Here is a 24,118-nt window from a genome sequence, read left to right as displayed (position 1 = left end):
AGCAGCGATAACCCCCCAAAACAAAACCATATGCTGATATCCCCCAACACAAACTGATAGCAAATCTCAAAGTCTTAAGCAACAAGCATGTTGCCCTTAACCAATGACCAATCAAATATGTTGCCAAACCCGCGTAAACTGTAGCAACAATTCTGTTGCCTTTAACAGTTGACCAATGAATATGTTGCCAATACCTTAAAAGCTTAAGCAGCATTCTCAATAACACCAGATAGACTTAAGAAAAACATGTTCCCTTGTACAGCTTTCAGAACAAGCATGTTCCGAATAACGACCGGATTGCTCTGGGACAAGCGTGTTCCCAACAATACAGCTATAACTTAAGAACAAGCATGTTCCCAATAACAACCAGATAGCTCTGGGACAAGCATGTTCCCAACAATACAGCTATAACTTAAGAACAAGCATGTTCCCAATAACAACCAGATAGCTCTGGGACAAGCATGTTCCCAACAATACAGCTATAACTTAAGAACAAGCATGTTCCCAATAACAACCAGATAGCTCTGGGACAAGCATGTTCCCAACAATACAGCTATAACTTAAGAACAAGCATGTTCCCAATACGACTAGACAGCTTAAAAACAAGCATGTTCCCAATATGACTACAGCTTTTAGAACAAGCATGTTCCAGTAACAACCAGATAGCTCTGGGACAAACGTGTTCCCGACAATACAACTATAACAACAAGCATGTTCCCACCTGACTTCGAACTTGAATGAATCGGAGGTGAGACCATTGGGGAAGCGAATTCCACTTCTCTAAATTCCTGATTCCTAGTGATGATGGTGTTTTGCCTGCCGAATTCGCCATTTAATTAGCTATTGAGCAATGCGAAAACTGCTGATACTACTGCGGGACCTTATATATGAATACTTAGATAGGTGTCGTATTCCCATAGGTTGATGGGGATCAGCTGAGAGTCAGCTGATGCGAGCTTGACTAATGTGACCTGCCAGAACTAACGCTATGCTTGATGTTTGAATTAGAAATAATATATGTGCTGTGAGACTTCCTGAGCCTTTCCTGCACATTCAACATTCATTTAGCATGCAATTGTTGTAACACATAAAAGTTTAAAATACATGAAAAGAAACACTGCATGACTAACCGTGCACTGGACTGGACAGATCACACAGAAAAGTGAGACTACAAACGGTTTATTTTTTTAATGTGCCCAGTGGGCAGCTATAGAGCAGTTTTAGACTTCCACCAGCTCAGGCAAACGCATGAACAAGCCAGCTCTGACCGGACTCAACCTGACTCACTAAAGTTAACATTTGCCTAACTCTTTACATATGAGCTAATTAAACAACAATAATGCATTATTTACAGGTAATCAATGAAGATCTCACTAATAGTTTGCAAATTAAGTGCTTTATTACTGTATGCTTAGTATAAAGTGTTGCCAAGTTTTTGTTTCTCTAAACAGTAATGCCATGGTGCCAAAAATGTCTCGGTAGTATCATTGTACTTCTTTGTCAGTGTGCCCTTTGGAAATCAATGATCTAAATACCTAAATTAATAGGGTGTGACAAAGAATAATTTCTTTCACACAGTTTGTTTAACAAATGAAACCAGAGTGTAAAACTACTGTAGTCAACAAAAGATAAAGTTGTGAGCATACAAGCGCCTGCAGTGCATCGCTGCCGTTCTTTACATGAGAAACCGATGTGAGCACCTTGAGAAGATATTGATCAAGGATGACATGTTATCCACCATCTTGCACTCTTTCAATAAAACTGATGTATATTTATTCTCCTCTGAAACACAAGCAATGTCAGACGAATCATCGCCATTGTCAGTAGGACAAACTGAATGACACTTGGCTGTTTGAGATTTTAACAAACCCTCCTTTGCTCTAAAACCTGTCAGTGGAGAATAGCATTTTAACAGCATCACCCGGCTGATTGCTCCGTGCAGGAATAACCTGACCCGACTCTCTCAATCATCACAGATTGGGCCAGAGGTACAGTGATAGTTTTAAATAATAAAAAAGATTTCATGCACCATATCTCCTTTTTAATAAATGCAATATTTCATCTCTTCAAGGAGACAGCTCTCCGTTAAATCTGACTGGACTGTTCTTTTTCCATAAGATAAAGCTGTACAAATCCGTTAAAGGTAACAAACATGTTATTTAATAGATTCTAATGTACTAGGAGAGATAAGTACATCACATTATTTATCACATAAGCATATCTAATTATACATATTATCACAGGTCAAGAATCTTATTTATTTTATTATTTTGAATTGATAAGAAATTATGGTAGCACTTTATTTTAAGGACTAATTTTCACTATTAACTATTTTGCCTCAAACTAATTTGCTGCTTATTAATAGTTTGTAAAGTAGTTGTTAAGTTTAGGTATTGGGTCGGGTTAAGGGATCTACAATATGGTCATTCAGAATCATGCATTAATATGTGCTAATAAGCGACTAGATAATTGTGAGAATTGGTCCTTAAAATAAAGTGCTACCAAAATGGTGTGTACATGTAGAACATATCATAGCAAATCTAATTCCACAAACAATTCAAAATATTGTCTGAATGATGCATTGCATTGCAGCAATAGATTTTACAATGCTAGGATTTATAATGCATTTCAGTACGTTACTTAATATTGACAAAATGGGCCTGTTTACACCTGGTCATTTCATGCGTTTTTGCTGATCAGATATCTATCCGATTTGTTAAAACGTTTCCATTTACACTAGACCACATAATTGTGTCGTCGCAAAACGGATTTAAATCTGATCTTTAATTCCCGAGCTACATTTAAATTTAACGGAGTTCACGTCAACTAAATCAAAAGATAAGCGCTGCATTTTATTAATGATCAGCTCATTTCAAGATCAAAGACCACAATAGGCGGCATCAGCACTGGAAAGATAAGTTTGTCTTACTACTTTTAATGAAGATTAATGTGTGTTGACCGTCTGCATCTTTGTTTCATTGGCGGCATGGCTTAGAGATACTCCGCTACTCGCCCGCGGTTATGTGTGTTGCATTAGTGCAGTCTGACTAATTTCATATAGCCTATAACACGCTCTCACACGTTTATTATTTTAACATTTTGGGACGAGTAAAATTTACATATGCGGTTTCAACAACCAGATGCATTTACACTTGTCGAGTTTCGTCTGGAATGCGGCCCAGACCAGCTCCTGAAGTGGTTTGAGGGATCCGATTTATATCTGTCTCGAATGCGTTTCGGAGGGCATTTACACCTGGTCTTTTCACAATCGGATAGCTATCCCATCAGAAAAAATGCATGAAGTAACCAGGTGTAAACAGGCCCAATGTATAGTTGGTTCTGAGTGCAGAGTTGAGCCCCAAACACAAAAAGTCATTATAGACTAACAACTTTGAAATATATATATATATTTTTTGTAAATGTTGAGTAAACCAAGCAAATAAATTAAATATAAATAATAAACTTGGGGATTGTGTCAAAGGTGATGGCATATGTCTCGCTCCAAATGTTGTGGATGATTTGAAACATCCAGCTGTTCTCCGCCGTATGGCTCCAATTAAACTGGAATGTGTTTCCTGAAAACAGATCTAAAATAGAGCTTGTATCTCCATTAATCAGGTCCCCCCCCCCAACCCTGTCAAACCTCTGTGCTTTTAATTAAAATTCCCTTGGAATAGCAGTTCACGCATGCCATTGGAAATCTGAAAGCTGTAGAGTGAAACTAGGACACTCATTATATAGAATATTTGAGATACCCAAACCCCTCGGTTGTCATCTTGCAAACCTTTAATGACATCAAACGCATGCCACCGTGCAAACCTGCAGCTGACAGGGCAGTAAACATACCTCCTAATGGATGTGTGTGTGTAGAGCAAGCAGTTTTTAAGTTTTAAAGAAACATGCAGATTGCTAATTTCAACCCTAATTGCAATGTGCTCATGGATGTATTGCTTACTTTATTCTAAATATCTTTCAAGCGTACTATTTGACCCTCTGGGCCGCTTTTCATTACGCACAATTTGCAGGCCCAGGTAAAGCCACTAATTACAGTTTTTAAGCTGACCTCTGTGGCCATATGCAGGATTTAATTAGGCTGCAGAGACACCAGTCTGCCTTTGCCTTTCCTTCACTCTGACAGCTTGAACTAACTCGAGGCTGTACATAGCATCTACAGCAATCATCACCATTGACTTAATGACTGCTTCATCAAAAAGTGCTGTATAGCGCAGACCTGACTGACTGTTTCAGCTAAAAGAAGAATTTCCCGAACAAGCAGGTGCAGGAAATGAGCGATTGCAGCTTTTGGCAGAGCTGATATTTCTTTTTGTTTGTCCTCCAACAACAAGCTCCAAGTGGTCTCCCTGCTGTAATGAATTTCCATGCTGAGCCAGATTTAACTGGTGAAGGTGGTTGGCTAAAAAAGCACTGCAAGCTATACTAATAAAGAAACCTGGAAACACCAAGGCACCAGTGGCATGCGTCATTTTTTGAGCATTTTATAGTTATCAAGGTGATTTTACAAACCAGGCTCACTGGGAAAAAATCTAATTGATAGTGTTAACAAAAGCAAAAGTGAGAAAGCCATGCCACTTTAGTTGGATTCTACAACTCCTCAAGCTCTTTTATTGTGATTGTGTTTCACAGGAGTCGTTACCGCAAGTGCAACGCTGTACCAGGTGCACTACCGAGCAAGTTTACTTGCTGCAGAAAAGCCATATGCATGTAACTGATTATGTGATGCAAAAGTCAAGATGTATTAATTTACAAATTGTGCACTATGGTAAAATTGTGCAGAGGTCATAACACAGTCTTATGCAAGGAACCACACAAAAATAAGTCTTTATCAATCTGCTCCTGTAATCATAATTTTTGTGAAAAGCTATTCAAGCTGTTGGTGTTGCACTGCCTCTAGTGCTGAGTTCAGCTTCTCTATTGCTGGCCATTCCAAAGTTCATCTAGTTTGCAATTATCATATAAACTTCAAATGTTTTATTCATTAATATTATACTAAGTAAATAGTGAGTTTTTAAGGGCTCTTAAAAGTGTGATCCAAATGAGTGTTGGATGAAGTAGATACTGACCCACACACCTGCATGTTCAACTTGTTAATGACTCTTCAATTGAACTCTTGAACTTGTGAAAGCACATAAAGTTCCCATTTTTTCTTTTTTTTGTTATTAGTATGAATGTTAGCCTTAAAGCAAGCTAGTACACAGCAAAATCCCCAGAGTTAAATCAACTCTGCTCCGAGTACATATTGTCCCAATCTACAGAGTGTTAAAGTAACACTGAAGCCGGGTGAAAGTTATTGGGATAATTAAGCAATTAATTAATTGATGAGTGAGCATTAATAAAGAAACCCAGCTGTTAACAATGTTGAAGATGAACAACTACTGCTCAGGCTTTTAGACATGAAAACATATCACATAATCCTCAACAGTGGTAACTCTGCTTCAGTGTTACTTTAACACTCTGCTCAGAGTACATATTGTCCCAATCTACAGAGTTGATTTAACTCTGGGGATTTTGCTGTGTATGCACCAAAACAATGACAAAATTCCATTTAGAAGATAATTGCATTCAAAATGCAATGCCAGAATGATGGCATCAATTTTGATGACATCATTCTGCACTTCAGCTTCTCATTAGATTTTCTGTCCAATCAAATGCCATCTAGAATCGGAGTTGTCCTGCCCCATACACTATAAAAGACACTGAAGCTGCGACTGAAATTGGCTACTTGTTTGCATATTTCCAATGTTCTGTATGGTGAATGGCACAAAGTGCACTATCTAGTGGATAGAGAATGAATTGGATGAACAATAATTAAATGAAAGAAAGGTTTGACAAAGACTAAAGCACAACAAACAGTAGCACTGTGGGAACCTTTCTTCTTGTGTCTGTTTCTTCAACAGCCACAAGTCTAACTAAAGGATGGATTCGGACTTGAAAGTGCGCACAGCCATTGAAGTTCGATGCATTTTAATCCTGCAGCTTTCAGCTCAATGAAAGATCACTGCAGATACATAACTCTCAAGCGGTAGGAGACTCACCCTAAAGAACTCTTTGGTTGATCCTGAGTCCAAGGTTCCGTATGCGATCTCCGTTTGTTTGGCTAGATCTTCAGCACTCTCTATGGGAGAGACCATCCTCTCTACTGTGAGGAAAGCAGCCAGGTTAGCAGTGTAGGACGAGATTATGATGAGGGTGAAGAACCACCAGACGCCTCCCACTATTCTGCCCGATAAGGACCTGATGCACAAACACACACATACATACATTCAGGCTTGAATATGTTGATGGTTCACACAACTGTAATCAATAGATCAGCTCCACAAACATGCACTTATCATTTACTCACCCTCATGTTATTCCAAACCTATAGGATTTTTTCTCTCTCCGTTTAACACAAAATAAGATATGGTCACACTTAGTTTGGGGACTAACTCTCACTATTAATTAACTATTAACTATGACTTTTTCCTCAAACTCCTAATTTGCTGCTTATTAATAGTTAGTAAGGTAGTTGTTAAGTTTAGGTATGGGGTAGGATTGAGGGATATAAAATGTGATCATGCAGAATAAGGTATTAATATGTGCTGTATAAGCACTAATAAACAGCCAATATGCTAGTAATATGCATGTTACTAAACAACTAGTTAATAGTGAGAACTGGTCCCTAAACTAAAGTGCTGCCAAAGATATTTTGAAGAATGCTGGTAACCAATCAGTTGACGGTAGCCATAGACATCTATAGTATTTTTTTTCTCCATGCTATGGAAGTCAATGTCTACCGTCAACTGTTTGGTTACACATATTCTTCAAAATATCTTCTTTTGTGTTAAACATAAGAAACAACCTCATACATGTTTCGAGCAACATGAGGTGAGTAAATAATGACATAATTTTCATTTTTGGGTGAACTATCCCTTTAATGTCAATAATTGTACACCCCGGTTAAACCTAAAAAGAACAATAGATTAAGAAATGAGTTGCATATCAATTTAAATATTTAAATATTTATTAAATGTGGTTATCAGAGGAAGCGATTGCAATGTCAAAGTGATGTGGCAGTGTCTCATTCTTTGTACTAAGCCACAGTAGCTTTATTTTTGTTCACCATCTTCATTTAAATACATGACTTGAGTTTCTATTTAGCCACATAAGCAGTTTTCACAAATACAATATCGTCACCTTGGAATTATAAGGTTCTATCTGACATTTTTTACCTGGTCTCATGGCATAAACGTACCTGGGGGCACTTTTTAGCGAGACACGAAATATATACCAATAAGTACATCACTGCAGTTTCCAAAAGAAATTAACACTAGAGGCAGTAAAACTCCGACACCTTTTATTCCTTTTCACACAATTTTTCAGAGTTTCGATTAATACAGCATAATTTTCACACAATTACTTGAAGAATATTATGTTATGACTTCAAGACAATACTAATATGCTGGGAGATTTTGCGTTGCCCCCTCACTCAAGATGAGTGTAAAAATAGATTTTAATTATGAAATATAATAGTTTATTAAAAAAATATATAGTTGGCAAACGCATAGGCTTTCTAGCATTAATATGATGCTACTATAGCAACAATTTAGGACAGTCCGTTTCACAAAGTTGCATTTTAATCGTTACATCTGACACAAACTTCCCGCACAAGCGGTTCAATTAAGAATGCAGCACTACCGAGTAAGCTAAAGGTATGATGAAATAATTTGTTAATGTTTGATAGAGGGCTAGATGATAGTTGATTATTTTGCTGCATTGTTATTTTTTGTTGCTGTTCAAGTTGTTCTAACTTAAAATGATGCATCTGTTCAATGGGTCGCAAAGAATGTAGTATGTCAGGGAATCGGTCGCAAAGAGCTTGTGTTTCATTGTAAAGCAGCCAAAATTAAGTATTTCTGGTATCACTTGTCCTTCTTTGGGGTAAAACTGCTGCCTTATTTCCTGGATGTCAGATTTTCGAATTTGGTGGCTATGTGATTTTGCTTTATTCAATACTCTGCCATCTGTATTTGCAATATATAGTAGGGTCATTCACTCAGAACGCATTTTTTAATTCCACTGCTTTACTTTTCCATTGTAGCCTATTTCAATGTAAATGCACTACTCAATGTATTTGAATGCTGTGCTCTCGTCTCAGGTCTTTATAGCAGCTTCTCGCACATAATACATCATTCTAAAACACGGCGCTCAAGTTCAAATAAAAATACGTGAATGTGAACACTGCAATAATGTGTTTAATTACCCACCATATTACAATTAAAATTAACATCCGCACTGAACAAAATATTTAGCACCGCCTTTTATGCTTACAGTAACTTGAACAAGAAAAAAAAATCATCCTAAAATATGAAATAAATGTCATAGTAACATTAAATTGACCTTTCTCATACATGTCAATACATTGTTACAACACTAATTTTGTTTTAAAACAAAGTAAACCGTTTGTGTTTCTTTAAACTTATTGCTTCAATTAATGTTTTGCAAGATAGAACCTTATAATTACTAGCGGAAAATATTTTTTTTTAGAATTAGAAGGTTCTATCTGCATTTGACCTGTTCCAAAAATCCCCATTTACAAATTAGAGAGGATTTTGATATTGTCCATTTAGAATACATTTAGGGTCTCTGTCATTTTCATGTATGCAAAATAATTGTTCCCCATATAATTTTTGCTATATGGAGTGCAAAAATTTTGAAGCTCAATATCTCGAAACGGCTCAGAATGCAGATAGAACCTTATAATTCCAAGGTGGCGATATATTCACACACACACACATACATATATATATATATATCCTGAGTTAGTGTCTCATTTCTGATCCGGCAAAAGTTTGAGTCTCAAAGCTCATTTTCCAGCTGTGCAGTTATTGACTGTTGCCTAGACATTATATTAGCATAATCAAATAACATATGGGATCAATGATTGTATTATTTTCTCCAAAGGGTTCTTGCCTTGGGCTGAATGTAAGGTGGTTTGCCCTTTTGAAGACTATGTGCTCTGTCAACCATGCGGGTTTGTGAAATATATATACACAAAGTGCAAATAACAAGTAGAAACTCTTATGGACTTATGCAATGTAATTACTGAATTTTAGATTAACATGATTCTTATTAACATTGTAGAGCCATTTGAAAACTATTCTGCAGTGATACAGTCATGTAAAATATAATATCCAATCTATAGTGTTCCACATAACTATGGCATAACAGACCAGGCCAAATGCTAGTTATAAGTCGCAGGCATTGATAGAATAAATAACAAACAAATAAATAAATAACAGTTATTAATTAAATTAAAATATATCTGTCTGCGTTCTGCATGTGTATCTAGTGAAATGTTAAAGCATATTGGCATATTTTTGCAGTTTTAGAACTACGTATGATAGTTTAATATTAGCTGTAATTGCATTGATATGGAATTCAAATATAATATTTTAATGTATAACGATCAATCGTATTACAACAAATACGTCTTTTCTTTGCTATTTATTGAGAGCATTGATGAATGCTTTTAATTTTATTTATTTTTTCCATATGTGGGTTTGCATTGTTCAGTCATTTTCAATATGGCCTCAGACTAGATTGAAAATCTGGTCTTTTCTTACCCATTAATTACAACTGACTGTAAAAATCATAGAAGAATTATGGGAAAATTATTGATATGATATATTGATAAATGCTTTTATTTTATTTTATTTATTTTTTTTTTGTGCTGGTGAGTAATTTTTATTGAATACACAATTGACAGCCAGCACAGGGGAATATAAGGGACTCTACAAAATGATCTATGACAGCGAGCCGCGCAATGGAGTCATTATTAATCAACTTCCTGCTGTTAAATGGAAGAACAATGTGAATAATCATACATCTCCGTCACAGATGCCTACAAAGCGCTGCAGCAGGACTTCTCAAACAATAAATGAATCAGGTAAATGAGAAATTCATTAAAAGAGCCAAATGAGAATATGTTGCTCAGCTAATCCTTTACAAAATAACAAATTAAAACTAGAGCTGTGTCGGCATAATCTTTCAAATGTGAAATACTGAAATTACCTTCAAAATTTGAGCTGTAATGTATTTAATGTGCTTGTGAGCAGTGCTGGGTAGATTACTTACAAATTGTAGTCCGTTACTGATTTGAAGTTACATGACAAAAAAATTTAGTTAGTAACGTAATCCATTACATTACACGTCAGGTAATATACAGTAATTAGACTACTTTTAGATTACACTTTAAAAATGATGGGTTGTTTCAACCCAACATTGGGTCAAATATGGACTAACCCAACTGTTGGGTTAAATTGTCAAATTACATTTTTAACCCAAATGTTGGGTTGAAACAACCTAGCATTTTTTACTTTTGACCTAACTTGTTTATCACATAAATTTAAAAGGATATCAACGACACAGACAAGGCACAGTAGTATATTTCCTTTATTCTACTTCCCTTCCATTCCTCTCTCCACCACTTTCAATATGTGCTTCCATTATATTCCAGTTGTTTCTCAACGGAAACACTCTTACATAACACACAGGAGTCAGCGCTATCATGCCAACCTGCGTCCAATCCACACTTCTTTTGCACCCCTTTCTTTTTCTATGGGCCTGTGGAGTCTGCTCAGAGTCTCTTAGGATCGATTGAGACTTGGCTTAAACCTGAAAACCCTGCAACCCCTGCTGCGCTCTTTCCAACATCTTCTCTTTCACCCACACCCCCAGTCAGGTTGGGAGAGGTGAGGGTACTGGTCTCTTCATTTCCCAGAGCTGGAAATACCTTCCATGCTCTTTTAACTTTAACAATACTTCCTTTGAATTTCATGCCATTACAGTCACACTCCCTGTAAAAATCCACATTGTAGTTATTTATCGCCCTCCAGGTCAGCTGGGAAACATTCTAGAAGAACTGGATATGCTGCGGTCCTCATTCCTGGAGGATGGCAGCCCTCTAAAACTTTTTGGTGACTTCAACATCCACGTTGAGCAGCCACATGCTACTGACTTCCACTCTTTCCTATCCTCTTTTGACCTTCGGCGGCTCAACACCACAGGTTCCCATAAATCAGGTAACCAGCTCGACCTCATCTTTACACGTAGTTATACCACAGATAACATCTTGATCAAACCTTTGCATGGCTCGGATCATTTCATTATTACTTTATTCTATATCTACCTCCTTCCGCACCACCAACCCCTCCGCCAGTTTTGTTTAGAAGAAACGTAAGGTCTCTTTCTCGACTTTCCTCTGTGGTATCATCCTCTCTTCCCACCCTCACACACTTCTCATCATTAGATGTGAATTGTGCCACAGATACAATATTTCCCCAACTTAACTAGCTGCCTATACAATATCTGTCCCATTTCCTCCAGACCAGCACATGCTACTCCCTCCAACCCCTGGTTAACCGATGTCCTTCGCAAGCACTGGACTAAACTCAGGGCAGAGGAGAGAAAATGGTGCAAATCAAAAGATTCAGCTGATCTCAGCAGGTATCAGTCACTGCTATCTTCATTTTCCACCAATGTTCATTGCTGCCAAATCTAACTTCTATAACAAGATCAACAACGCATCAGACACACGCAAACTCTTCAAAACATTCAATACTCTCCTTTGCCGCCACCTGTTTAACTGCTGACGATTTTGCAGGATGACTATTTCAGTCATGTATAATGGGCATTTCTTATGTTTATTGCCATCTTATGATAAATCACTTGTTGTTACCAAAGTTTCCCAAACTGGCATTTTTGATGGAACTGCAGGGGGTTCGTGAGCTTAATGAAAAGATAATAATAAAATAGATCATATAAATTAAAAAATTAAAACAATCAAACAATCAAAATAATACACAAAAACATAAAAAATATGGAATATTATATCCTTTTACCTGCATATAATCTTTCTTTTTCTATGGGCCTGTGGAGTCTGCTCAGAGTCTCTTAGGATCGATTGAGACTTGGCTTAAACCTGAAAACCCTGCAACCCCTGCTGCGCTCTTTCCAACATCTTCTCTTTCACCCACACCCCCAGTCAGGTTGGGAGAGGTGAGGGTACTGGTCTCTTCATTTCCCAGAGCTGGAAATACCTTCCATGCTCTTTTAACTTTAACAATACTTCCTTTGAATTTCATGCCATTACAGTCACACTCCCTGTAAAAATCCACATTGTAGTTATTTATCGCCCTCCAGGTCAGCTGGGAAACATTCTAGAAGAACTGGATATGCTGCGGTCCTCATTCCTGGAGGATGGCAGCCCTCTAAAACTTTTTGGTGACTTCAACATCCACGTTGAGCAGCCACATGCTACTGACTTCCACTCTTTCCTATCCTCTTTTGACCTTCGGCGGCTCAACACCACAGGTTCCCATAAATCAGGTAACCAGCTCGACCTCATCTTTACACGTAGTTATACCACAGATAACATCTTGATCAAACCTTTGCATGGCTCGGATCATTTCATTATTACTTTATTCTATATCTACCTCCTTCCGCACCACCAACCCCTCCGCCAGTTTTGTTTAGAAGAAACGTAAGGTCTCTTTCTCGACTTTCCTCTGTGGTATCATCCTCTCTTCCCACCCTCACACACTTCTCATCATTAGATGTGAATTGTGCCACAGATACAATATTTCCCCAACTTAACTAGCTGCCTATACAATATCTGTCCCATTTCCTCCAGACCAGCACATGCTACTCCCTCCAACCCCTGGTTAACCGATGTCCTTCGCAAGCACTGGACTAAACTCAGGGCAGAGGAGAGAAAATGGTGCAAATCAAAAGATTCAGCTGATCTCAGCAGGTATCAGTCACTGCTATCTTCATTTTCCACCAATGTTCATTGCTGCCAAATCTAACTTCTATAACAAGATCAACAACGCATCAGACACACGCAAACTCTTCAAAACATTCAATACTCTCCTTTGCCGCCACCTGTTTAACTGCTGACGATTTTGCAGGATGACTATTTCAGTCATGTATAATGGGCATTTCTTATGTTTATTGCCATCTTATGATAAATCACTTGTTGTTACCAAAGTTTCCCAAACTGGCATTTTTGATGGAACTGCAGGGGGTTCGTGAGCTTAATGAAAAGATAATAATAAAATAGATCATATAAATTAAAAAATTAAAACAATCAAACAATCAAAATAATACACAAAAACATAAAAAATATGGAATATTATATCCTTTTACCTGCATATAATGTGACCATGTGAATAATATATAATCATGTAATCAATAAAAAGTAAATGTAGTCTGATTACAAGTATTTTACAATGTAATGTTATTAATTACAAGTACTTAATTTTTGGAACCCGATTACGTAATCCAGATGACTTGTAATCAGTTACTACCCAGCACTGCTAGAGTGACCAAACATTTTGACGAATGAATTCCCATTCATTTTTCATTATTTTTTAGTCTTTTTTTATTGATAAAGGAAATCGCTGATTTATAATCAGGCCATTTTGAAAATCTGAAATGGTTTTCGGTTACATCTGCTCTGAGGATCCCAGTGTATTTAAACCAGTGATAATCTGTCTGCTCATAGACAACTACACATGCAAACCCACATATGGACACCATTTTTATAGCCATAAATTGACACAGCGCTGACGCACCAACCTTGGTGAGATATCACAGCCCTGCTGCATGAAGGCCCCTAGAGAGAACCACAGGCTGTTAAAAATCCCAAAGTCATTAGGCGGGTCTGGAGGGGTCTGGGGGTCTTTGGCTTCATCAGTCTCATCCAGGTGCCACTCGTAGGGGCTGAAGCGGCTCACGAGGAACAGCACAACGCTGACGCCGATGTAGGCGAAAACGATACACATCCAGATCTCATATGCCAGAGGGTCCAGGAAGGAGAACACACCCGGCTTGGACTTCTGAGGTTTCTTAATCATAATGGAGATGCCCAAACTCATGAAGGGCTTAGAAAAGTCAATGACTTCCTCTCGCACAAGCGTGATCGTTAATGGTGCGACGGCTATATCTGCTCTCTGGAAATAGGGACATGAACAAAATGTGTTAGTGCTGGACATGCACCAGTACAATAAACATGCAATGCAATACAATTACTTTTCCAGATCTTAGCAAAGTATTTATTTCTCACGAGGAAGATTTGGCAGATTTAGTTGCAAATTTACTTCAAGTTGTATATCACAAGGGTACTTAGTGGAACGTTCTGGTTTCAGTACAACTTAAGCTTGGCCAACAACATTGATGGCATGCTGTTGATTACAAGCAAGAACCACAATCACAGTAATGTACAAGGTACATTTTTTTTTTAACATTGGATTTTTATTATTATTATTATTATTACTTCAGAATGGTATGGATCCTGATTATTTTTGTGGGGCTTGCTATATGAACATATCAAAAATCATGGACATAATTTGAAAAGGATAAATGGTCTTTAAAAATAGTCACCCCTGTGATCTTTGTGTAGTGAATGAATGAAAATTTTGAAAAATACAATACAGCAGTTTTTTGGGGTACAATGTACAAATCAATGAAGTAGTACTTCATAATGTCAAAAAAAATATACCCAAATGCAATAGCTAAGACAACATAATTCCTATTGGTGGAGTTTGCTCCGTGTATCTTTACACGTCTATCGTTTCTGTGCTTAAATGATTTTGGAAAAATTTTATATGTAATGGCACTAGTCTCGTACTAACTCACTGGCATACATTTTAAAGGTACAGTACACTTTCAAAAACTGTTTTTTTTTTTTTTACACAAATGATTTAAATTAAATTCTATGTTATTTTCTGTAGTCTGTCCATGAAGCATTTTTGAACCTGGAACTTTCTATTAACATTTGGATGAATCAATCAGATCAATTTGTCACAGTATATTACATCTAGAGCTCAGAGTGGGTCATTTAGTGTTTTCTCAGGCCTTGGTGTGCAGAAGGAAGCCAGGAAAATAACATTCACAGAGACAGGACATTCACTGCCTCAGAGAAGCACATGCGAGGCGTAACCGAAAAGGCGTTTTGACTGTATAGCACAGAAGTGACAGCTGAGCGTTCACTTGACTATATAGGAAGAGTCTTGCTAATTTCTGTGACCCCTATGCCACTGTATCAGGCAATAAACAGAGTGTAATCGGAACGAGCAGGAGACTTTGTTGGAAAATCTTTTTTTGAATGCTTCCCTTCTCAAGCTTCACATAGCGTTGCTGTGGGAGCTGCAGATATGAGGCACAGCCGCTTCCCACATCCCATAATCCTCAGAGGCACTCTAGCATGAGCGTATTATAAAACGACAGTAAAAGATTTGATCTCGCATGTGTCCTCAGCCAGGAGGACATTAGTTATGCAATCAGGAAGTATAAGGTCCCGGTAACTCTGCAGGTGAACACTGGTTATAAAAGCCTCTACAAATATTAATATCCTTTTATCTTGTGGTTGTAGTGAATGGAACTCTGGTGTACTGCCTCAATAAATCATATAATCATTTGCATATAAATAGCTAATTAAGAGTCTACCAGAAGTGATTTATCAGTGAGGAAGAAATATGCCTCAAAACTCTCAGCATCTACGGCACACTAGATAAATAATTGCATGTGATCTTTTTAACTCTGAAATTAGCTATGTATTGCATAAATGTGCACAGGTAAAATCCAACTGATATCAAAATCTGTTGATAAAACGTGAAAAAAAATAAGTGAGATTGAATAACACATTTAGAAGAATCCCAGAGGAATCCACTTCATGTTTTTATCTGTTTATGGCTAGTAATGGAAAACAAATCCATGAAAGCCGTAGCGTTTCTACGTTATAAAAGCAGAGGAATTCACTGTCATTGTTTAGACAGAGCTGTCGTTACTGCCTGAAAACTTCAACACATAACAGGAGTGGATCATATGGTTATAATATGATTACATGATTAGTATCAATCGGTGAAAATTTGAAAGTGTATCTTCCCAAGCTACAAACTACTCAGAATTTAAAGTCAAGCTGCAATTTAGCTCCACATGCATTTCTTCCCCATTTTGAGAATAATTTGAGTATAATTTCCAATGTTAGCACATCAAAACTAGGCAATCTCTTTGGCTGATGGTAAAGAAATTGAACAGATGAGGTAGCCTAACCCTCATGCATTTTGTATATGGTCTTCCTTCTTGAATGTCAGCTCGGGGAATTGGAAGGGATTTCACTGGATTTTCCTCCATTTATAGCAGGGGAGCGCTTTGACAAATGCAAAAATGGCGGGTTGCCTGGGCGTACTGTGAAAAGTGCCTTTGAGATCTAACAGCATAGAGATGAATCAAAGCAGTGCATGCTGGGAAGAAGCATGTTTAAAGCACCATCTCGCTACCAGCACTGTCTGGCTGCAGTTATAGTTGAACAACACCCAGACATTTCCAGACAATTTCCCCACGCTCTTTCCCATGAATGCAAGACAAAGGCAATTCACTTCTTCCAACCCATTATTTGACAGCAATTTCTAGCAATTTCTCTTTATATCATTTATGCAAGGTTCATGAATAAAAGAGACTACTGCAGAAGGAAAGGTTAGTGTTTCTAACAACAACGGAAGAGTTCCTAACAAATCCAATACTCACCCCATAGACTAGTTCACCCACCATCCCGTTCCAAGTCTTGGTTTCAGGGTCACGGGCGCCATATTTTCCATCCATGACTATGGACAGTTTGTACTTAATCCCAACATGTTTGGCAATCTCAGAAGCTAAATCGACACAGTAGCCTTCATACTTGTCATTGCCTTCCAGATGCATGTGATTTTTCTTGTACATCACATACGGTGCTTCCTGTTAATCAAACACACGCTCATTTATTATAGTCTTCACTTACTGCTTTCATTGTCTGGTGTCACAGGCACCAGAGCCCACCGACAGTTTATCAGTCACAGGCATGCAGGCATGCTGGAATATCATGACTGTGCATTCATACCCACCCATTCTCTCACACACATAATCCACCAAACTGGAACACATACAAGACGAATGACTGAAGCAGCAGACAGGGGATTGTAGGACATTGATCCACACGTGGCCACAGTCAGACCGAACTGGTAATTGCCCAGCCTCTTCTAAGGCCCTCTTTACACCTGGTATTAACATACATCTCAGGTAATCCATTCACAGGTTGCCAAGTAAGACAAATTGTTGTTTACACCTGAGGCACAGTCTGAGAGATAAAATAATATAAAATCGGGATCTTGTGCTCTTGGTCTTAGACCTCAAGAAATCACAATACTATTTGCATGTCTTACTCTGGGACTCGAATGATGGTCTCAAAAAGGATTTCAGGCACACTTATTATAGGTGATAATCACTTCAATCTCTAGTTTCCACAGTATCTTTTAAGCTACCGAGAATTTGCAAGAAACTAATGGCTTTGAGTGACTGCTTAGCTACTGTATAGAGTGGCACAGTGTTTTGAAATGAATGCTGCAATAAATTCACTTTTTTTTTTTTTATTGACAGACTAGTTCTTGGATGGCAGGTACTTGGTTTGGGTTTGGGCCACTGTCCACCAGAGCTCCATCCTTAATCAAAAATGCATCTGAAAAATCTAACCCAAGGGTGCTTTTCCTGGAGAGCTACCTACCTGCAGAGTTCAGTTCCAGCCCTGCGCCAGCACACCTGTCATAATTATCAAGTGTTCCTGAAGATCTTAATTAGCTGGTTCAGGTGTGTTTAATCAGGGTTCAAGCTGAGGTTTGCATTAAGGTATGGTGCATTCAAGTCATGTCGGATAGATCGTATTTACGAGTTGAACGCACATGAACGCCACGACAAAGTCGTTATTACGAGTGGGAAACTTTTCTTTAAGCCCGAGTTTCTGAGTTGGGGGTGTGCGTGTTAATGAGAAACATGGCGGAATCGATGGATGCAACATCTGTAGGTGACGGTTATTTTTTGTTTAAATTGATAGTTTTGTAATATAACAATTAATAACAAGTTTTTATCCGATACAGATTAAAGTGGCTTCATGAATTACTTTTTAAAAATATTAAAAACGCAAAACACCTGATGCGAATTCTTTGCTCTTCATTTTCTATAAGCAGAGTTAACAGACCCTGTTGTATTTTCTTGTAATTTATTAAAAGAAGGTACACTGCCATCTTGTGCCGACTAAACTGACTTGACGTCGTAATTACGACTTGTCAACTCGTAAGTACGAACGTCCCAGGAGGACTTGAACGCAGCAGTAGATCTCCAGGAACAGGAGTGGGAACCCTTGATCTAAACTACTGGATGTATTCAGGATTGCTTGAAAATTACAATCAGGTGGCTTTGATTAGGGATGGAACTAAACTCTGCAGGATAGTGATCCTCCAGGACTGGAGTTGCCCATGCCTGGTCTAGGATTATTGTTCTGAGTTTGGGTCTCGTTATAGATCTGGGCTGTGGTATTAGTCTGAATCTAGGTTTTGAAGGGTATAGTCTTGACTCCACCAGTATTAACATGCATCTCCAGTAACCACTTGAGTTTTATCACATACATCATTGCACATTATATACATCACATGGTATGTGTTGGGTGAGTGGACCTCTGATTATGGAAAGAATATGTCCACAAAAAAACTGGACTCTGTTTACTTGCATTTAGGACTGTCCACTTGGGATCAAAACACTGGAGATGGATGATATCAGGTATAAATAGGGTCTAAGACCATAAAGCAACATTGGAGACAAATCAAAATAGGTTCGATTCTGGTTTTCTCTCTTTCACACGCATGCACGCACACGGCCGTGTTGCATTATCCCAGGGTTCTGAAATGCATTGGCGGGTGAGAGGTGAGGTAGGCAAGAACGTATGAAGTGAGAAGGAATCCGATTCATAAAGTAAATGGCAGTGACTGCAGAGGAATCATAGTGTTGATTCTGTTCAGACATATTCAAGCACGTTGCACCTATATGCGACAGAATCCTTCATCATTCCAACAGAAAGAACACTGAACATAGCCCTACTAAATAGACCAGCTTACAACAGCATGAATTTCAGGCTGGTTTATGCCAGGTATTACTGGTTATGTGTCTATTGCGGTTTCGGTTTAGCTGGTGGACTAGCACAAGTCGACTAGCATGATTGTTCCGGTGATACTGACTGACTTGAGCCTTCTACACACTGCACAATTTTAGCAATCCTATAAGATCATTGCAAATCACACTGTGCGACATGGATCTGATAAACTTGGGTATGACATGAATCCAGACTGTACAATGATGAAGCCTGATTCGTAGGCTACGTTACTCTAGAACAGTGGTCACCAACCTTTTTAGGCCCAAGATCCCTGACCTCGGCCTTTATGAAAGACAAGATCTACCTATTGAAGAATTGATAGAAAAAGACATCCTAGATTGTACTTCAAATTTGAGGCCTTTTACTTAGCATTTTAATTAGTGATGCACCGATCATAGTTGATTCTGAATTCCGATTTTCTTTTCTTTCTTTCTTTTTTTTTACTAGCAAATTGGATTCTGATACTGATACTGATTTTTAAGCAAATTAATTTATTGGCTATTTGCTTTATAACAAACAAACTGGCTTTAAACGAAAATATCTAGCCATTTGAAATTAGAGGCAACCAATGCATTTTAATCACGATCTGCACGGCCAGTTGTTTTTGATTTGTCTTAGATTAATTTCAGGATTTAAAATGAACTATGAACAGGGTTGCCAGGTTCTCACAATAAAACTAGTCCAATCGCGTTTCGAGGGGTGTTAAATGTAATGCATTTTTGCGATCGACGGGTTGGCAACCACTGCTCTAGAAGAATAAAACATCATCAGCATGTGCTAGTGGTAAACAAAAAGAGCATGATGATTCACGCTTTGGCAGTTACAGTTTTTATATGTGCTGAAAAAAAATGTGGAAGCGGCGAAAGAGGAAGGGATAAGAGCTTGAGGTAAGCAGTTTTATGTTTTAGCGCCATGTCGCGTTGATATCATGTCACATTTCTATTGGCTGGTCAGTAAACGTGGGTCGTAGCAGCAAACACACTGTGCAATTAACATGCTGAATTTCTGGCACTGTCAGAAAATTATTGTAGGCTATCTTTGGGTGCAAGACCTTGACAACGGCTGTCTTTGAACCTCTCTCACTGTACGACATATAGGAGCCACGATCACAGAAATCGCCACGATTGTTTCACGATGAAAATCTTTCGTCTCGGACAGCTGAAAATTGTGCAGTGTGTCTCGGGCTTTACTGGTTTAGCTCAATAAACAGACTGGTGGGTACTCCAGCAGCACACCAGCATGCCATGCTGGGAACCAGCATCTAAAAACACAATATGTGGTCTTTTCAGTAGGGAAACAAAACCAAAGCAAAACCAAAGCCATCGTTAGGATCCAAACTCAAAAGCACTTTGTCGGCAAACAGAATTGAACAAAGAAGACAAGCTAGTTTTATCCTCCCTTTCACCCCCCATTTCAAACATTGTGGAAGCGGCTTGCTTTTTTAAGCACATCATTATTACCAAACAATATGACTTCTCGCAGAAAGAACGCATCCCATTAGAGTCAGAGACAATTAGGGTGCCAGTGGGTTAGCAATGGATTGTTTGTTCTGTGCTGAATGTATCCTCTCACCTCATCCTTTGTGCAATTGTTTTCCTCCTGAATCCCTCTGATGGAATAACCGACAGCTGCTGGTTTAATTGCTCACATTCAAGTCATTTGAAAGACTGACCTTGGTTTTTGGTGAAACAAAACAATTACCAGCGATTGTTGTTTTGCACGAGATGATGTTGTGAGCATTGATTTGAATTCCTCAGAGATGTGTATTCGCCTTGCCAATTGGAGGCTGACGTTAAAGCTAATTCCATTAACGGCAGAAGATGAAGTGATACGTCAGCACCGAGCAGTCCTCCGGTCAATGTAAAGTGGATCTGTGCAAGGCCTCACCTGGCCTCACTCAAATATGCTTTAACTTTGCCAGAGGCAAACCATCGAACCCTTCTTTGTTACGGTAAGAATGAGCTTGTTATAGCTCATGTGTCATTGACCATTTACTTGATGAGTGGAAACAAGTCTTACCTACATATGCATTGTATGTCTACTTGATGATGTCAATGTGAAACCATCATACCTAATGCCGTTATTGTGATGTCACTGCTACGACAGGCCACTGATATATGGAAAATCAAAATGCTTTGACACCCACACGGATACAGTTGAAACACTCATGCGTCGGTTTTCCTCACGTTCGACTGTTTCAACGTGTAATGAGTGGATGGAAAGCAACACAAAAGAAATGTACTTCTACCCGCCCAGGACAGAATGTATCAATCTAGGAGTCAACACCATGACCCTGATGGGCAGAATATGCGACACGTTTAAAACGTCATGGAGCGTGTACCATAATAGTAGTGACCACAATTGTTCGGTTTTCCACTGAGGAATCGTTGGTGTACTGCTGATCCATTATATTAACAAAGCGCTCAAACTCGTTCCAGTACCCGATCTGCAAAGGGAAAACATTCACGTTACTATCCAACAGCAGACATTTTTACTGCATTGACACTACCAACCCCCCCCCCCCCCTCACCCCAGCCCTTCTGTTCAGCTAAGGAGGCTGTTGTAGATGTGTACTCTCATAAGACTGTGTTCATTAAAAAAGTATTAGGTCTCCGTGCTGCTGCTGTTATTGCCTGGAGTTAAACAAAAAAGACAAATTCTTGGCTGACATTTGTTAAATGGGAAAAATGCTTATGGTGGAATTTTCAGGGATTCAGAAGCTGGAAGCTACTCTTGGATGTAATTCAAAAATTAAACTTGATTAGGTTTGAATGATTTATGCATTCTGTGTTTCTCTTTGCTATATGCTTGAGTTGTTTAGCGGTTGAGTGGCATGTGTCAGAACCGTTAGCATAGCACTAGCCGCTAGGGCATCACTGAGGTGACATTGTAGAGGGGTCCGACTCAGTCTTGTACATCACTTCTGACATTCATTGTCAATTAGTTTCTCCTTACCGACACTTACCCATCTAACCTTGGGCTAAACTACTTTCATCCATGGCGATTGTTGCTGGAATACTGTGTTATAAAGGGCAGTTTCTATTAGCTCAAAAGAAAGATAATGAATACTGGTTATGTTGAGCTTAAAGATGAACACAGTTTGATGAGCACAGTTTTATTTTCTGTTATGATGTATTTCTTATTGAAGCTTGAACTTAGGACATATTGAAGGGCTTGTCCAGCTACATCTATTTGCAATCAATTGAGGCAAGACTACGGTGGCTGAGAGAGCTAAATGTGCTGCAAATGAAAAACAACCAACACATTTAGAAAACATCTTCACCAGTTTGACAACACATGTGCTCCAAATACGCACAACACGACCAAACACAGAAATGCACTGCAAATACGTACAACACGACCAAATTCAGAAATGCGCTGCGAATATGCTCAATACGACCAAATACAGAAACATGCTGCAAATACACACAGACCACAACGGAACGTTTAAAACTTAATTTTTGATTAGTAATATGCATTGCTAAGAACTTCATTTGGACAACTTTAAAGGCGATTTTCCTCAATATTTTGATTTTTTTTGCACCCTCAGATTCCCGATTTTCAAATAGTTGTATCTCAGCCAAATATTGTCCTATCCTAACAAACCATACATCAATGGAAAGCTTATTTATTCAGATGTATAAATCTCAATTTTGAAAAATTGACCCTTATGGCTGGTTTTGTGGTCCAGGGTCACTAATTTTCACAACTTCCCCTATGAACATTAACCACAAATTAACCATGGCTTTGCTACACTAACCATAGTTTAACCACGGTATTTGTACAATTGTGGTTATACAAATGGTAATCAATATGTCAAAAAAAAAGAAAAAAGGTTTCAACACTTTTTGCATATTTTTTCTTCAGTTGTAGCACATTGAGCTCTCTCGGTCACCGCACAAGACACTATAGAGGCAAAAAAAAAAACTATTTTCATGCACTATTTTTTGTTCCTGCACTGAGCTTCAAAGATCCACTTCAGTAACACTTACACACACACACACCAAACTTTACAGTTTTATTCCTATCTATATTCTGAAGGTTTTTACAGATGGTTTGCTCATGTATCATTTGCTTGATTTATATAACATTTTATTGCTATGGTGAAAATCTATTTATTTTTCTGGCTGTTGACAGTATTTTCTGATTTATGGACTGATAAATAGAGGCATCCAAAATCCTCTCTTTAAAAACCTTTAACTCTTACACAGTACGTCAACAAAATGAAACTTGAACCATGTTCATTTTGAACAATGTTCAGATTTCTGTTCTGCAAATATGCATATTATTGCATGTTTAAGTAGAAAATACTTCATTTACATATTTAAACATAACATTTCAGATTAAATACAAAACTTAGTTTCTAAATGTACTTAAGTAACTGGGGAGGTATGGTGAAATCTGTTTTTACCCAATTCACCTGTGTTGTCTTGCCTTAATTGTTGCCATTGCTAGTTTGTTATGTGCAAGATCATCAGAGTCATTAGTATTTTTTTCTCTATTTTCTCTAGTGAGCTATAACTATTTTAAATGTGTATATCTGACAAAGGTTTTTTTTTCTTGCTCAGACTTAAAGGGGTCATATGATGCTGCTAAAAATAACATTATGTTGTGTATTTGGTGTAATGAAATGTGTTTATGCGGTTTAAGGTTCAAAAAACACATTATTTTCCACATACTGTACATAACTGTTTCTCCTCTATGCCCCGCCTTTCTGAAATGCGTCGATTTTTACAAAGCTCATCGGTCTGAAAAGCGAGGTGTGCTCTGATTGGCCAGCTATCCAGTGCGTTGTGATTGGCCGAATACCTCAAGCGTGTGACGGAAATGTTACACCCCTCACTATACTGTGATGATGCCCTGTCCGGCCGAAGCGACGAGACAAAAACATTAAAACCCATTATAAACGAGGCATTTGTTACATCCAGTGGGGACATAATTACGGATTATAATGACTTATACTGTCGTTTTACCGGTTGCGTTGCATCACACCGCGTAAACATAAAACCATTGCATTTGTGATCGGAGAAATGACAAACAACAAGCGCTACTCTACACTGCTCAAAACTCACGTTTGAATCATCAGTGGCAAATCCTTTAAAT

General features: G+C 38.2%; 1 protein-coding gene across 1 annotated transcript in view; it reads right to left on the bottom strand.

Moving 5' to 3' along the window:
- LOC107568987 (glutamate receptor 3-like) overlaps window positions 1-24,118 on the bottom strand; it is a 68,532-nt gene that overhangs the window by 30,172 nt on the left and 14,242 nt on the right. The window contains exons 7-10 of the mRNA XM_016254986.1: window positions 21,357-21,461; window positions 16,588-16,794; window positions 13,639-14,012; window positions 6,054-6,252 (exon numbers count right to left, since the gene is read on the bottom strand). Coding sequence (XP_016110472.1) covers window positions 6,054-6,252; window positions 13,639-14,012; window positions 16,588-16,794; window positions 21,357-21,461 — 885 coding nt within the window. The remainder of the gene's footprint in view (window positions 1-6,053; window positions 6,253-13,638; window positions 14,013-16,587; window positions 16,795-21,356; window positions 21,462-24,118) is intronic.

This window comes from Sinocyclocheilus grahami, unplaced genomic scaffold, assembly GCF_001515645.1.
Source record: "Sinocyclocheilus grahami isolate Dianchi unplaced genomic scaffold, SAMN03320097.WGS_v1.1 scaffold1300.1, whole genome shotgun sequence".
Lineage (NCBI taxonomy): Eukaryota > Metazoa > Chordata > Actinopteri > Cypriniformes > Cyprinidae > Sinocyclocheilus > Sinocyclocheilus grahami.
This window is presented reverse-complemented; position numbering and strand designations above follow the sequence as displayed.